Source organism: Botryllus schlosseri, chromosome 1 (genome assembly GCF_051294905.1).
Source record: "Botryllus schlosseri isolate E-star chromosome 1, Bs_hap1, whole genome shotgun sequence".
NCBI classification, from domain to species: Eukaryota; Metazoa; Chordata; class Ascidiacea; order Stolidobranchia; family Styelidae; genus Botryllus; species Botryllus schlosseri.
In genome coordinates this window covers 27,705,080-27,722,930 of record NC_137236.1, presented here as the reverse complement: position 1 = coordinate 27,722,930, position 17,851 = coordinate 27,705,080, and the positions used below count along the sequence as shown (strand labels likewise).

The window sequence follows — 17,851 nt, the reverse complement described above, 5'->3', positions numbered from 1 at the left end:
ATTAAATGGCTTATTGCAGTAACCACCCCATCTCTATATCAAAGTACAAGATAAGCAACACAAGGTTTCTCGCAATGGACTCAGCAGTTAGTTGTTTGAGATAAGTATATAACCATACTATGTGATCTGGACGAAATATGTAAGAATATATGTAAATAATGGCATGCTATGGACTAGTTCTGTGTGGTTTCAATTTAAGAAATAATGGGTTAGTGTTTTTGGAAATTGAATGCCTCCGTCTAGTAAACGTCTTAAAAATGCAACGCTTGATTTTCTTCCCTGGATATCCCTTTTAAGACTTCTATGCTATTCCGACTGCGCAAGGGGTTAATTATTCCCATGTATTGTGTAAACGATGGACTCTTGAAATGACAACTATTGGAAGGTAATCATAACCCATCGCTTATGTCCAATTCTTCTTTACGAATTGCCGCCATATTTGAAGCGTCTTGACTTGGATAGAAGTGTGTTTTGGAGTGCCATCGACGGCTGTTTACATCGCATCCAGCACTTTCCCTGCTCTTTGAATGCGCTACTTGTAAATACTTTATCGTGATATGAAACTATTGCGATACACATTCTTGTCTTCGACATAAAAAAATGTTGTGTGCGTTTGATAGCGAGGAAATTGAGTGTTTATTTACCCGGTGGTGTTGTGTAAAGTGTTCTTCGCGTGGTATAGTCGGCGAAACGTAAACACAAGAATTTACTTGAGTAATCGCAATTTCTAATATATATGTCTTTCAGATGTGACATCTTTATGAAGTTGGTCCCTTTCTTCTAAGCCTTACTTGCGTCGTGGTTGCAACGCGTCCAATGAATGGTTATGCCATCTTTGCTAATGTATCACCAACGACATGAGGCTAATTCATATGCCTGGAACAATATGTTGGTTAGAACATTACCTTGAAGGTTTGAGCAATGAGCATAGTGTAATTGTAATCCCTTATTGAAAGAAACGTATGACAAGTCAAATTATATGAATGGTTGGAAACTTTTAAAAGCACCTTCATTTTCGTAATTATGCTGGCTTGCTGACACATTTGGAATGATGAAAACCTGTTTCGGATTGAGAGATCGAAAGTGATCGGGTATGGATCCAAACGCACAGTTTCAGTTAATCAATTAGTGCCTAATTAGTAGGGCTAAACAAAACCTTAGGGATTCGATTCTGAATCACGTATTACGCTTCGAGTCGAGTCTAGTACTCGAGTATCACTTACTATGACGTCACAACCGAATATACGATGCGAAAGTTCAAAGATGTACCTTTTATGCGACTACAAAGAATATAATGCCTGCTTTCCGTCACATTAAAGATACTTTGGTATTATTCAACCATGCCTATTTCATTGGACTTCTTGACAAAGTTGTGAAATGATCATAACTTTGGAAATAAGTTATTTCCAGCAACGTTCGAAGTTTTGTACTATGTCTCGTATGCTGCGACACGGCCAATCAAGACTTCAAGATTTCCCCAGTGGAAATTAGTATCAAAACTATAATATTCGTTAATAAAATAACTATCAATGGCGAGGAGCGTATAACTGCAGTACTCGAAAAAATCGTCTTTTACTACTCGACTCGAATTATTGAAATGAATACTCGACTTAGATTCGAGTACTCGAATCATTGTGCCCAGCCCTATTAATCAGGATACAATACTATGGCAATGCAGCGAAGTAGTCGCTACGCAAAACATATCTTAAGTTGTATCTACGGACTTATAAGTTCACCCATAGTTTCCTACCAATATGTTGTGTATTTGGCGAAGACATCTTTTATTTGATTCGAAATAAATTATTACACGTAAACGTAACCCACCTAACACAGTTCTGACGTCCTCATTTTATGTGGGTACTTGGATTATTTACACCTACTGCTTGTAAATGCTGAATGCTAAACGATGAATTGATGCACCGTGTACAGTGCGTCCAACACTGTGGTTATAGACTTGAGAATGGTCAATTTCAAATGCTATCTGCCCGAGATTATTTGGGTTCTGAAGACGTACACCATTTTTTGGGAAGATAAATCGTACATTTCTCGCGAAATATACATGTCGCGGAACGCCATAAATGAATAATCCATTAGTATATGTAGCCTATTCACAGAGGTGGTCAGTAACGAAGTACTTCTACTTTTTCGAAGTACTCAAGTAGTTTTCCTCTACTTCTGGTACTTACTCAAGTAGATCTGATTTCCGTTTCTTCTACTTCGTGATATTTTGTGATCTATTTACTTACTTTTCGCTATTTTCAGTTTGTCAAGTAGAAGTAGCTCAATCTTCCAATCAGGAAGATTGCCTGAGGAATTTCGGGGCTGTTTTCACGTCGCATCAACATTTAATTTTCATAAAAGTTGAGTTAAGTTTAGAATTTTTGTCGCGCTTCGCGCGCAGTAGATACATAGTTACCAGTATGATTTTACGAAAGTATCGATGGATATAATTCAGGTAGCGGGTTGGCGTGATTCCGTTCACACAGGGATATCTAGAACTAGATATCACTACGTTCACACCACATTTTCGCCCTTCGCCCATATGAAATAATTCATCACAGTATATATGGCTCATCTGTTTGGCAATCTATCATTTACTTGTCATATCGTAATCTAGCATGTCCATTGTCCATGGCACGTCCTATCCTAGAAAAGTGGAATCTGACTTTTTTGTTAGTTTTGGTGCTGTTTTAGCATACCGCCTTTGAAATTTTCTGGACTGAAGGCATGAAATACATGTTCTGCTGTTAGAAGTAGTATTTATGTTTTATTTTCAATTCCCAGTATCATATACTTTGAGTTATAATTAATATCAGTTCTTTTGTCTGGATAAAATACATGTTGAAGTATAAAAGTAAGTGTAGTGATGCCTTAAACTTCCGGAAATAAAGCTACACAATATGGCATTTTTACGGTCCCCCATATTTTTATTAACGTTTACTAATTGCGCAAAGTGCTTACACCGTATCCTATACAACTTCTCCGCATTGCTCTTCGACTAAACTACGGACCTTATAATATGGGGGATGTCGCCATACCATGATATTTTCTAAAACGTGCTGTTCTAGAAAACAGAGGATAAGTATCGCATTTCCATAATAATACTATCATTTTCATCCTATGTTGTGAACGAATGCTTATGCTATAGAAAATTGGATACCTGCTGGTATGTATCAATAGGACACAAGCTCGTCACCTTTCGCATAGCTCAATTTGCACCTTTTTACAAACCATGTGAACGAATTAGGATCGTTTTCACAACTACTTACTTACTTGAGTACTTTTAAAGTCAGTAAATTCTACTTCTACTTCGAGTAGTTTTAGGTTACTTATGGAAGAAGTTTTTCTACTCGTACTTGAGTAGATTTTTTCTTCGCTACTTCTACTTCTACTTGAGTAGCTTTCTTGACTACTTTGACCACCTCTGCCTATTCATGACATAGGCTATAATGTTCTCAATTTAGAGCACCGAAAAAAGCAAATCAACGACATCATTTCGCGTGATTTTACAGAATGCTTACCAGGGGTAGCTCAGGGGTAAACAACACGCGGCCAGCGAGTTCTTATTTTGCGGCCCACGACCCGATTTACGTATCAAGCTCGAATCGTTTTAAAATTCTGAAATTGATTTAAGTTTGAAAATATTGTTTTTTCTTGTTCCAAATAAGCTATTCTCGTGTGCCCAACATCCCTATTCCTAATTATCTGATACGGCATCGGCGTTGGGAATAGCATTCCACGGAGGAAGAATTAATTGATGTGAATGGGCATATATTGCTTTGATGTGCAGTGACACAGACACTGACAAGACCGAGACGCTTAGAAAACGACCTGGGGCTTCACCACAATTTCAGGCTTTACGAGAGAGATTGAGAGAGTATTTTTATTTCATCCAATCAAAATACACAACAAACAGTTGGCAACGATGGAGGTACAGAAAATATGCATGCACCCTGCACAGTATTCGGTATCAGATAGGAGATAACTTTGCAGCGAGTATAGGCTGCACTAACATCGATTCTTTAGTGGCTATGAAGTGTTCAGGTATCGTGCGCATCTCATACTTCAAAATAGAATGAAAGTGAAGATCCTGTTATTTTTGTATTGTTTCTTGTGGTAAATACGCCAGTCGCTCATATTAGAGAGCACTGTGTTTTTTAAAAATCTATCTTGATATCATGCGGCCCACATCATCTACGAAATTTGAAAAGTGACCCGCGACCTGAATTGAGTTGGCGACCCTGCGTTGGCTTGACTTTTACTTTCAATATATTTTGGCCATGAGACGAGGTGATTTCCGTCCTTTTTACTGTTCAGAAAACCTATAACTAACGGAGGTCTTCACTAAAAAGGCCCTTTACCGCTACCAGTGGCAAATCCTCAATAAAATGACTGGCCGCTGGCTGGTGACTACGGTCTCTCTCATTCACCATTTTTTTTTATAGTTGTGAATATCTTCAATCTTCACTCCAGTGAGAGTCACCAGTATAGCAGCGAATAGCGCTGATAAAGATGCTGGCGCAATATAAAGATATGTCCGTTGGTAGAAGTAGCAGATTTTGAAAGTGACGGCAGATGTGTGCACTGTGCAGACGTAACCCTCGGCATCACTTCGTAACTGCAATTTCGTTAGGTTTACGATGCACGCACACGCACATGCACCTAGCATGCCCAAAATCTCTCGGAAAGCAACTCCATTTCTCATCTAGGTCATTCTGCCTGATAGTCCGGATGCTACTCCCTCATATTGTTTCCGTATTTCCATCGGACGATGTGCAGTCCTCGTTGATAAGTAGATGATGGGAACAGATGTCAGCATTGTTAAACACATCACCGACGCTTCAAATTTGAACATTATCAAAAATAATGCACGTTATCGAGAGTAGTCGAGGAATGCAATTGTAACGTAGATTGATAAAGCGACACATTTAAAAGTAACGTCATATCAAAATTGCACTTAGGGTGTACAGAAATGGTAAGCGAGATACCACTTCATTGGTTTTTGGACATCGGGTTGCCTGCAATTTTAAATCCCTAGAAATAAAGAGTAAATTCCCGAGGCGCTTTCCTGGACACTGTAAAATTTGTCAAAAGATGCGAATACGAATAGTTTTGCCTGAAAACGGATCAATTATAAAAGTGCAAGTTGTCGTAAAACATCACCACTTGAGTAAGTGGTGGAAATATCCAAATAAATTGCAAGATTGATTTCATGACTTGATGCAAAATGATTAATGACACTATACAGGTACTTGGAAAATAAGTGGGTGAACGGGTCCGTGGACATATGAGCGTACGCAATATCGCAACAGCATTTCGTCGCCCCCCCCCAACAAAACGTTGGTCTTGGGCCCCCCATAGGCCTCCCTCAGGCTATACGCTTTTTGCCACAACTTAACATATAAATTGGGTGTCCGTTTGGTTAATGAGCCTGTGTCAACTAAACGCGCGAAGTGCGAAACATTTATGTAATACAGGATTGAATCGGTCAATATGATCGGGCATTGTAGATATCTTGCTAGCAATTTTTATCCTCTTTCAGCTCGTGTAATCAGATTTACCGGTACAGCTGAATGACGTGTATTGGATAAGTACGTAGGACCCCTAAATATTAATTAACATCTTCGGGCGTACCCGTTGGTATAATGACTTCGTTACATGGTGCTATTTCGTGAGCTCCTGTTATATCAATAAATTTGAAATCGTCCAAACGTACTAAACGAAAAGACGTACACGATAACACGATTTCACATTGGTATTTCTTTACTGGCAAATAATCTTCCTGCGGGATGGCATTTGTCTTGTGGTGCTCAGATCGCCAGGACAGGAACATTCGGCTCCAGCCGTTTAGGCGCATACGGACCATTAAACATATCGAAGTTTTCGGTCTGCACAAGGACAGTCCTTTTCGGCCCAGGTCTTCTCGCTGCTGATCCTTCTGGCACACTTCTCAAAGTCACATGTTACATGGTGTATATCTTTAAGTGTCTTGGTGCGTCGTGGCGTGGTAATGACCGACCCCGAAGTGTCCATTTGTTTAAATTATGCGTATTTTTGTTGTTTGGGGAATGGTACTCAATATTCAAGATAGTTGAGATCAAAAAGCTTATTTTCAAAATGTAATTGGTGATAGGTAAGTATATAGTTGTATAGTGATTAGTGAATGTGGACGAATACCAGGCAGTTCTCTCCAACTTTTTGTAGGTTTGGGGAAATATCAAAGTTGTTGTGAGTTATTCATACACATCTATACCCTATTGGCATATTCATTCACACAATCAATGGATGTGCGGTTTCAGTTTTCAACATTCAGTAATTCGACAGAGTAGAGGCAGAATCATGTCGGTGACACGAGGAAAATACTTAAGTGCCACCGTGCCAAACACAGGTAAGGGCTACAATTTGCTGACTCCCGAATATAGAGATTGCAATTAATAATCCTACGTTTTAGCGACAGGATCATCATCTGGATTGTTCAGTCCACGAATAGGAAGTAAAGTCTGAATACTCAGCTTTATGGACCTACCGTGCTTCCAGTAGCACTAGTTCCTTACAGTTAGAAACCCTGGATTATTGTGCTAAGTTTATGATACACCCATGGATATATCTTTTCGTACTGTTGCGACCATGCAGCATATTTTGTTGTGACCTCTATGTTTTAAACTTAAAGTTTACATTAAATACAATTGATTTCGTGTATAGGTGGATAAATCCATGAGGAATGTCACGATTCAGGAATCCTGCACGCCAAGTACTTCATATTCGCATATCCGACCAGCCTACTGAGGGAATTACGCGCCCTTGGTGTATTGGATATGTTTCGACAGCACGTTCACAGTGACCATTCAGTAGAGATAGAACTGAAGAAGCAATAATACATTTGAAAGCCCGGGATTGCGCAAAGACGCGGCCCTTCAGATTGAATGGACAGTCAATGTTGAAGTTGACCGGTAAGATCCTATGCTTCCTAATCTACGCCCCGGTTTGAGACCGTCGAATTATCCATTCTTTCCTTTAACCTATTCCTATCAACGGTTTCAGAAGACGCTCTCCTATCCAAATCTCTTCGAATGCAGACCGGGCCGGTGCTGTCGCGAGTGATGTCGAATTTGTTGATGAACAACCTCCTCGCCGCCAACACCTTGTGGATATCTTCGGCGCCGAAAACACAGATGCCGTGCCTCCAAAAACCTGAACGAAAACCCGCCGTAGTTAGCATATATTTAAAAGACTTACATCATATGTCGGCGTTCGAAATATGACTAGAGACGGTCAAAACAATCAGAGTGGCTATTTAAGTATAGGTAGCACCGTATATCTTTACTTGGTCCACAAAGTCTATTTTTTGAGACTGTTTACTTGACTCTTCAGACTTGTAATTTGCTACTTCCTCTTGCAGTAGTATGGACAGCAGAGTTGTAACCAAGTCGCAAAGTTCCGAGTCACAAGTCAATCTCAATTTGATAGTTTTGACTCGGGTCCAGTCCAGTCCTTTTCAATTCACCACCGACTCAAGTCCGAGTCCCAGTCAGCGACTAGAGGGTCGAGTCCGAGTCATACTGTTTTGTCTCAAGTCCAACTCCAAGTCATTATGTCCACTGTTTGCTTATCGGTTCAGACCACTTTTTGCAACTCCGCTCGAGTGATATAGAACGGCTTGCATTCATAATATAGTAATTTTCGTGCCAATGCCGTCTGATCGAATATGGTATTAATATAAACGTATAATTTGTTATAAACGTATAATTTGTATATTCACTAATGCGCAATTCACAAAAATGATATAACGAAGGTGGTGCCGATTGTGTCTCATTATTATCGATGTAAAATGATAGCATTTTTAGCGCATACGGTAAAGTTCCGCCTCAATATCCATTGGCCAGAAACGTATTCGGTGGCAGTTCCTTCATTCGGAAAATTCCCTGTAGCTGTTTTTAATATTTAGAGTTAATTTGAATGTGTCCCTGAGAATGTTCATTGCTCAATCGTGGCTAGTGTCAAATCATGAGACACTACAGCATAACACAGCACAGTACCTGCAGCGTACAACCGAGCCCAGACTAGTATGGTGAATATACAAATACATATGTTGCAAGTTGCATTGAGAGTCAGTGCTGCTGTATCATATGGATTGTGGAAGCAAAGTGAGCGACACATCATATGTTTTCCACGTACTACAGGAAGGAATGAAGCTACAATTTGGAGGTCGCGTTGAGTAAGTGCAAATGTGAAGATATCGCGCCAGAAATTTCGCTACAGGTTAAGAAGTGCGCTAGCCGGAGCGTAACGGGTCTCATGGAAAATTCATCTAATTGCAGCTTTTTGAAGAAAATGGCGGCGGCCAAATTACTTTTCATCTGCGCTTCAAATTTAGACCACATCATTTTTAGAGCGCAGTGCCCCTTTAATACGCGATTCAGATTCGACCATTCGAATCAATGTGCTCAGTCCAACAACACTTACCATTACACTCCACAGTCTTCTTTTTACTGTACCACGTCACAGTTCTAGCCAACGCGCTGCTAGGCAGAAGCGACCCGCCTGGTGCATCTGGGTGTCGGTTGAGCATCAACCAATAATGTTCGTCCGGACTGTACGTGTCTTGCGACCACTCCAAGAGCGCAGGGCCTATAGGCCCGTCTAGTAAAGCCCACTGTAGAAACTCTCGCGTGAAGAGGTTGTATGCCGAATTCTTCACTACCGTCATATTGTAGGGCGGGGGGCGGTGCCTTTTCCTCGTGTGCCGCATCCCGGTGACTTTCATTCCAGACTTGTAACGAGTGATAAGTCTGAAGAAAGTGATAAAGGGTTTCGAATACAGTTGAATCAACGTAATTAGGAGACCGGATACGCCCGACAACCGCTTAATTCGGGCAAAGTAATCGGGAACAAAACAAAATAAAAATCGCAGGTAACCCTCCCCTTCACTCGTTTATTCGGACACGGGCTCGCAATTCTTGCCGTTGGTTACGACATAATATACGTTGTTCGTTTGAATAAAAGACGACTGGTGTTTGGTGAGACAATGACGATCCATGCAGTAACATTCGATAATGAACTCATGCAAGGCCGTTTCAGCGTCAAAGTCGCTCTCAATTCAGTACAATAGCGTACACCCGACAGACGGGCACACATACCATCGTTTCAGCCCTTGATACACCGGACTATATCAACCCTATACGTGTGCGCGTTACACAGTAGCAAAGAATACAGTATTTCTTGGAATGGTTTAATATCGAAATACTGTGCAATACAACTAACCCTAGCCACTGTAAGCTTTATGCGATCACAGTCAATTACTGCGGTGTAGCAAAGCTCCAATTTATTTAATACGAGACAGCACAATATTTTAATGCGCTGTCTGCCTCGAAGAATGTCATTGTCCAATTGTCCACTGTTCGTCCACGAAAGAAATTGATTCTCTGCTTAATTTGTCGAAAAGGGAGCGGCACCAAAGTGTCCTAATTACGCGAACACGACTGTGTTTAGTCACGTGACGCAACTACCATAAAACCGCGATAGCAAACGAAAGGAATATCAAGTGTGTACGGCGGCTTTATCCGTGTATTCATTGCAATCATTGGTGACGAAGTAATGCTACTTTCATGGAGTACACAAGTAGGTTTTGCCTACCGCCACTATTTGTGTGAGTGGTTTTGATACGATATGAATGTGAGCCATGGGGCAACGGATCAAGTGACAAAGTATCGAATATCTTGCCACGAGTTCCCCGCATTGAAACGACAGGCATATCAGGTCAGGGTTGCGACTTTATTCCGTGTACCAGAGGTGCTTAGTATCTAAGTACTTACTAACTATTCAAGTGGTTGTTTTAGACTAGTTCCACCATTTTCCAAAACTAATTTTTACTCTTCAAAATCCAAAATGTAAAAACTATGTAATCTTGTCCAGATATACCTGGTCCGGAAAAAGTGGGAACAATCTAAAATCCCAACCACTTGGGCTGATAGCGCAACTAAAGGCAAACTGGAGAAGAAGTTCACTGCTATATATAGCTCCTCAAGAGCTCAGTTTCGATCGAAGGCGACGTAAAATTGACAACTGACGAAAATATAGCTGTTCAAATGAGTGATCAGGCATGTTGCGGTGACGGTTAACAACTAACACGTTACCTGCAACAGACACAACTAAGTTCTGAGCAATGACGATGTGTCAAAGGCAAAAAAGGTGAGCGCACGAGATGAAGACATACATAAATCCGGAGGTAGAAATACAGCGAAAACTTACTTATGCAAGAACGCCGTCCTGCGCTGCGTAGCGGAGTCGATTTGCAGTTCACCCTGTATACTGTTGCTTCCGTTTAGTTTCCGGAGACTTCTCACGACTTGTAAGTTCGTCTTTGCGGGGAAATCCTGTAAAAGTCAAACCCTCTGAGCGTAGTACTACTACACCGAATAGATTTAAAGTACGACGATCGTGGAATTTGTGCTAGTTATAAGCGGATACGAGAGTGTATGTGAACTGAAATTGTCAAGGACACGTGCTTTGTGTGTACTGTGAGGTCGTCAGTAAAGAAGTACTTTTGCACTTTCGGAGTATACTCAAGTAGATCTTGTCTACTTGCACAATACTTATTCAAGTGGTTTTGTTTTCAGACTATATATCCATATCCATATCAACTTAACAAATCTTTTGGCATGACTACTTACTTTTCCCACTCTTTATATTTCGTAAAGTAAAATGTATTCTTGGTAATAGTTTACAATGTTATGAGTCAAATTTTATTAACAACTAAAAGGTAAAATATTGCCAGTTGTGACGAAAACTGGATATGTTTCTGGAAATGACACCAATTTAGTCATGTAGAGGTAGTGGCGAAAATGCCCCCCGCAGTTCCGAACGTAACCAACTGATGTTGGTGATTTTGAGACACGTCCAAAGTATTTCAAGCAGAACATGTAGGCTTCCACAATAGTCAAGTATAGTCTCAGAGAGTTATATTCTGTAAACGTGTCGCATGCTTTTAATAGTTAACTGGTGATGATCAGCTTCAAAATGTAAGGACTAATCTTCGCGATTAACAGAGAATAACTAATGACGCTAAAAATAGACTTGATCCTCAAAATATATTCAGGTAAAGAAATACAGGGTCTATTCTCCACGGTTGTCATGACAATTTCTCTCAGAAAAGCTAACTCTACCTAAAACTAATTTCTGATGTTATCAATCAAATGTGTAAAAATGTAATAGTGTCTTATCCCTTACGAGGTGGGGCCATATTTTGCAGAATTGACCTTCACTTTTCAAATTCTCACCGTGACCCCACCCAGACTTGAATCTGGGTCATTTCAATTTAAAAGTGGGCGGAGTATAGCCCTCTACCGATTCCACCCTTGATCGACACCCCATGACATGTCTAAGGTTTTTTAATAAGTTTAAATAAACAAACTTTTTCCCAAAACTCTCTCTCTCTCTCTCAATTTTCAAGGCTGACCCTCAGGATGGCGTCAGAGAGAGAAATATGACGCTTAGGTACATTAGGAATATTAGGTACAAATTGAAGTAGTCTGAAACATATGGCCATTGAACAAGCACGTAAAATCTATGCGTACTCCAAAAAAGTAGATGTACACTTCAATACTGACCCACTCTATTCTTATGTCTCTTGAATACTTTCGACCTCATACCTGCGAGCACATGTTGATCAAGTATTTCCATTTCACTGTGGATTCCGCTAACCGGAGCATGTCCTTCATGCATATAATGTCCGCCTCAAGCCTCGAGACATGAGCGTAAGTCACCACAATCCTCGCAGAAGACAGGAACACATTAGGCAAGCATCCAACCGCTCGCTTTAACGCCAAGAAGGACGGGGACGGGGACTTCGCGTCGTAATGGACGCAGTGGACGTTGTGCGCCCGGTAAACCGCGCCGAGAAGCAGCAGTATTTGATTGACGTTTCGGTTCGCCAATATCGTGTACGCTAGTGGAAAATCGCGCTCTTCTGGCGTCGCGTCTGCCGCGGCGGATGGCGGAAATCTATATCTGTGAGAGATAGTGCATGTGACAATCAGTTTATCTTGTGTAGCTTGTTAAAGGTAAAGTAATCCGAAATTGCGGGTAATTAATATTATACGGGTGTTAGCCGTAAATATTCGGGGTAATTTCATATACTATTCTATTGTATATCAAAGTTTTCCTGGCATTGGCATCTCGTATTTACAATCAGAGCTGGTCAAAGTAGGCAGCGATGCTACTCAATTAAAAGTATAGATCTAAAATTTTAGAAGCCCTGTCAAGATATTTCAAGTATAGAAGTAGACAATGATGATCTTAAAAGAACCGCACAGATACCAAATTTGGTCGATTGGTCGCATACATTTAGCATCGAATCGAAAATGGCCACCGAAATCTACGGCAATTTCGGGAATATATTTAGTTTTGACGAAATGCAGTGTCTGTTTCGCCAAGTTGTATTGAAAAATTCACACACGAAAGTGATAAATTTCAAGTGGGATTTAAGTCAAAAATGTAAATAGTCGAGTATGTAGTCTGTCAGGCGTTTACGTAAGTTCTTAATCACATCTCTTGCGGCCTTACCTGCTGGGAGTTGGTGTTATAAAATCAGCAAACACATCTCTATCAAATCTATGTAGGCAGAACGATAAAATTCGGGTTATCTGGCAACTGCTCGCTATCAACGTAAAGAAGCGAATGACATACCTCATTTTTAGAGCTGTGCAGTTTCGTGCTATGTTCAAGACTTGCTCGTCAGTAGTCGTGTCTTTCCAAGGAAAAGTGCTGCTCTGTCGAAGTGTCTTGATCGCCTTTCTATCCCCATCGATTACAGCTTTGCAAGCTTGCTGGATACCTGCCTCGGTGTCGTTGCGCAGGCTGCTTGATTTGATTGATTTTCGTTTTCCAGCTTTATGCTTGTGCAATCGCGAGTCGAATGATACTGAAGCTTTCCTTTTAGGCAGTACCATGCCACGGTATTGTATTAAAATCAGGACCAGAGTCAGGCAAGTAAGGCAAATTAGACACCCCTGAAACACGTTCTTCATCTGACGACTGTCCAGTGTCCCTTTTATCGGCGTGTTACATCACAGTGGCTTCGTATACGCGTCACTGCAGGCTACACAGAGTCGAACAAATCCACCGATTATTGCTGCTCAACATGTCTATTACAAGATAACACGCATTCTTTATTATTGCCTCATTGTGTTTCGATTCCCATGAGCGTAGGTCGGATATCTATCACTATTTGTATGTCGTAACCGATTGCTTAACTAAATTTGTAATGGTTAGATGTGTCGCCACCAGCAGCAGGCCCGCTCACGATGCTTGTTTGCTCAGAATGTTCACCTTCTGCATGGGCATTGGACTGCGTTCAGATATTAAAATTCCAAAGCGTAGCTACAAGGAAGTACAAGCAATAATCAGCACAATTTCAATAAATATAACAACATTTGCGTCAACGCACATTTGATATGGGCACGATGTCGTAGCATAGAATTTGGATATGAGTGCTTCATAAACGCCAGATTCAAGTGAAAATAATGACTAGACAATATTGCAACCCTTCAATACATAGGAGGTATCATCCGATAACTAGCTTCACAATTGTTTCGATATCGATCAACGTAAGTATTGAAACTTGAATAAAAGTCGACAATAGCTAAGTATTCATATCGCAAATTTCAAGTCTAGCTCTATAATCCGAAAATACCATCGTAGACTACTAGCTGAACTCAAACATTTCTGAATTAACAGGACTTCTAGAATCTAGAGATGCTGATATTTTTATTCGCACTACTTTATGACGTCATAATTGGCGGTTGTATATATCTAAATCAAATTTCAAAATTAGCACCATCGCGCAATCTCGAGAGTCGAGCACCGATATACTACTGCGAAATCAATGAGTATCAATGTACCGCAATGCATATTTGCCATGTTTGCGCCGCGGGTAGTTTCATCCGGCGAATCAACACTGAAGATAGCAAACTGTATCGTGAATGCATACCAGCATTAAGCAAACGACATGATCCGACAGTCATCTATTGAATTTTCTAGTCATGTAACATCAATTTCACGCGCCTTTTGTTCAATTTTGAATGACATCAGCATGAACATTGAGCAATCAATTGAGCATTAAAATATCGAGCCTCGATTCCGGTTTTGGTTTTTAAACTGTCTATACTCATTTTCCTGTATCTTAACGAAGCCCTGATGCGTATAGGCCTGATAATTTTATCCTTAATAATGAACTATACTTTGAATTGCCCGCAACTTACCACAATATTTCATTGCTTTCATCACTATGCGAAGTATGCACTTGAATATCCTGCACTAAGTTGTTAGAAGGAAAATTATTGCGCATCGTGCGGTAACATAGATGATGATGCTTTGCCATATGTCCTCAACACGGACGAAAATCAATGGATATTCGACTGCGCATCTACGTTAAAGTCCGTTATACATATAGATCTACAGAGTATCTGTTCTAGAAAGCGATACCAACATTTTCAGCATCGTCTGACTACTTGAATAATTCAGAGAATATATTGCACATGCTGACTAGTCGGCAACTCGGCAAAACACCACTTCCTTCATAGCCCGAGGTTAGAAATGGCATCAAGCAGTTACAGAAAACCGCACAAGAACTGATATCGAAACATTTAGTAGTTGCCGGTAATTCCTAGAGGCTAACAACGAAGGTATTTTCAAAATAACTGAAAATTGTAATGTATTTGCACTATACACCTATAAAAGGGAACATGAAAATTCATAGGCATATATACACCAACCAATTACTTCCACCAGCTCTCATAATTTGGTGAATTTCTAATATCGGAGGCTCTCGTCGTGAATTGTGACCAGGATACATGTTTTACGGTATAATCACCATATTTCCACCAAGGAACCTTACGAGAACCAGCCCAACACTTCGAAAAATGGAAATATGTCGGAAATTCAATGTTATGACGCAGATAGTCTTCTTGTAACTGGGGATGGACATTTGACGCAGTGATTCGAGTGATCAAATCCAAATTGTATATCAATCCTAATGATTAGTGTCGACTAGCAAGAGATGGTTTTTTCGAATACTGAAATAATACGCTCCTTGCCAATGAAGAGTTGATTTATCAACGAGAATTATTGCTTCGATACTATATTCCACTGTGGAAGCAGTTAGGACTTCAATCAGTCGTATCGAAGCATATCAAACATGCGCTAAAAGCTACGCCCGTGAGAGGATAGACATTACTGTAGAGTCGTGATAAATCCACAACATTGTCAGTTGTCACTCATACAGCGCAATGACGTATGCTTGAGAATACCAAATTGTGTTTCACGTTATCTGTAACTGACATCGTTTCTTTGTGGTCGCAACAAAGCGCCACCAGGGGTCGATTCGGATTTTGAAGGGGGCAGGAACGCTCAGGGAGCGCTGGGCACATGTGAGCGTTATGGGGGCGTTATGGGAACACACGATTATACAGTGGAGCATCAGTTCTACATATCCCTGAGTTCTCGTGGCTAATTAACATTCGAAAAAATCTGTGCGCGAAATATGTAATAATGCAGATATTATTTTCATCCGAACAATACACGCACTACTATGCGATAAGTCACAATGCGATGTGATGAACAGATAGGAAGATGCTGAACGACAAGTTGCGGTCGGTCAAACTGGCGTCCACCTCGGCCTAGTGCTCGATGTCACAGTTCCTTTTCGGATGGTAGTCGGTATTCCGCGGCTCTTTCCATTGTTTGAGAGTGCCCTCTATCATCGGGCCTTTTTCTGGGGTTTCTGGGCGCGGGGATGAGGAGTCCAGAATAACCTCCGACACGGCAATCGAACCCGAGCCGCCTGAGCCGTAGGCGTTCACTGTCACCACTACGCTATCTCCCCGCCATCATGTGGTTTACTATAATTCATGTAAAATTATTGCGCATATTTTTGATCGCCAATTCCCCGTTAAAATACTCCCGTCACGGTAGCTGGGGTTATTTTCCATAAAAATTTTCGAACTAGGTATATTTTTATCTCGCAGCGCCGCAGCGTGTCGCAATCGGAGAAAGAGACACTTTTGAGATTGAGCGCCCTTTGTACGTTAAAGACGCTTTGAAGCTTATTGACAAAATGATAAACTAAATATATTTCTATTTGAGAGCTACAAAATTAAATTTTCAAAATGTTATTTCGTCGTATCATAGATGATGGTACTGTCGAGTGTTGTCGCACGCAACAGCACATGAACGTTATAAGGGTTGCTTTGTTTGGAATACATTCATGCTAAAGTTACTAAATGGTTGCAACACTAAACTCAATGTGAGAAAAGATCTCTACCACTATCTCAGTTGATTTACTAGTCACAGAAGTCAATAAAACAGAACTCAATACAATCAACGTCCCGTATTGCCAGTCGCAGAGAGAAATTCGGTATGTGTTCACCGGGATCAATCCAGATATAGTATGAGCCCGTGCCCAATGGTTCTTATAACAACCTTGATATGATCCCGAGCACATACAACGGTTATAGTATTTCCAATTGTGAAGTCCCAAACCTAATAGGCCATGCGGACTTCGAACTGTGACCCCTTGTTTTTACTCCCGTCCTTAAAACACGGGGGGGGGGGACTTAAGCGATTTTCGAAAAGGGGTGCTGCAGGGAAAAGGTTAAGAATCACTGGTTTAGAACTATCCTCATCATTCATACTGGTATGACGTCATTATGAGAGATTCAAGAATATTCGACTATATTCGAAGCCTAGCACTCGATTCCGAATCAAGTATCTAAGATACGAGATTTAGCCCAGCTCTACCTGAAACGTAGAATATTAACCCGGATTGGAAGCTACTCAACCGTTAAATCACATGATAGATTCCTATAGGAACTCATCATTCAGAATAGGGAATTCCCCAGTTTTATTGGCACAGTAAACCAAAGCTACCGCAGCGCGCCATTCAGATCGATAAACATTTTACAGTAATGACATGTATGGTTCGTTAACTGCTCAAGGCAGAAAATTCAGATAGATTCTGTCGATATGACCGCAATTCCCTGCAGTTAACGGTCATTAAGGATATTTGATATCGCCTACCTCCACGAATAAAGGATTTCTCGACAACCGAAATCGATGTCCGGAGCGATCGTTGAATGCAATTCATTACAAAGTATTTAGAAAACAAATATTTTAGCATAGTGTTTCGCTACCCACTTATAATACTGATATTTCATCTACAGCCAGATAACTTTGTCACTCTGAATCGGTTATAAAATAAAAACAAGTCTGTCATTTCCTGGGTCCAACAGCCAGACCGTTTTATAACATTGACAGCCTTGGCATTATGAGCTCGCCTGGAAACGAATAAAGCTCATTATATACAGAAGCTCATGACCAAATACCCACAAATAACCTGTTATCTAGGTAAAGCTACTTATGTTGCGTATTTCTTACATACTGCTACCATACCAATACTATTGTACTTAATTTTAGAGGCGATCTGGCGATACTAAATTATCGAGCGTAAACTAATCTCATAACAACGGTACTAATGCGCAGAGCAATCGAGTCAATACTGGTTGTGCGACAGTATATCATTCAACACTTGATAATACACCTATACATAGCTTACGAAGGAGTGAAGCGGTTCATGTCGACCACGTGCAGTCACAGCACGAATCAGGAAACGTCTGCATGCTGTAAGCCAGAACTTACGGCATTCTTGAAGATATGAAGAAATGTGCGTGGCCGCGAGTCATGCTATATACATGACACGAATTGGTTTCATACTTTGACACTGCGGAGAAACCTATTTCAGATGAGATGTCTCTGTTTTACTCGCGTATGTCATACACGCGAGGATTAAAACTGCCAT

The 17,851-nt window shown here is 40.7% G+C and overlaps 1 protein-coding gene across 2 annotated transcripts; it reads right to left on the bottom strand.

Moving 5' to 3' along the window:
- Positions 1-6,782: 6,782 nt before the first annotated feature.
- On the bottom strand, positions 6,783-17,691 carry LOC145446642 (beta-1,3-galactosyl-O-glycosyl-glycoprotein beta-1,6-N-acetylglucosaminyltransferase 3-like). Of its 2 annotated transcripts, XM_080325000.1 has the most exons (6): positions 13,006-17,691; positions 12,685-12,930; positions 11,649-12,006; positions 10,249-10,373; positions 8,464-8,789; positions 6,783-7,191 (listed from the first exon to the last, which is right to left on the bottom strand). In XM_080325000.1, the coding sequence occupies exons 1-6, from the start codon at positions 13,023-13,025 to the stop codon at positions 6,968-6,970; spliced, it is 1,299 nt and encodes a 432-aa protein (XP_080181126.1). In that variant the 5' UTR covers positions 13,026-17,691; the 3' UTR covers positions 6,783-6,967. The 2 variants fall into 2 exon arrangements, with proteins under 2 accessions (XP_080181126.1, XP_080181122.1); XM_080324996.1 differs by having other exon boundaries at positions 12,685-17,690.
- Positions 17,692-17,851: the final 160 nt, after the last annotated feature.

Excerpts from the sequence above, each read along its gene's own strand:
- LOC145446642 (XM_080324996.1), bottom strand. The coding sequence starts at position 13,025 with ATGAAGAACGTGTTTCAGGGGTGTCTAATTTGCCTTACTTGCCTGACT. Across the intron at positions 10,374-11,648 it reads TGATCAACATGTGCTCGCAG|GATTTCCCCGCAAAGACGAA; the intron begins GTATGAGGTCGA and ends TGACTTTTACAG. Across the intron at positions 8,790-10,248 it reads AGGACGGCGTTCTTGCATAA|ACTTATCACTCGTTACAAGT; the intron begins GTAAGTTTTCGC and ends CACTTTCTTCAG.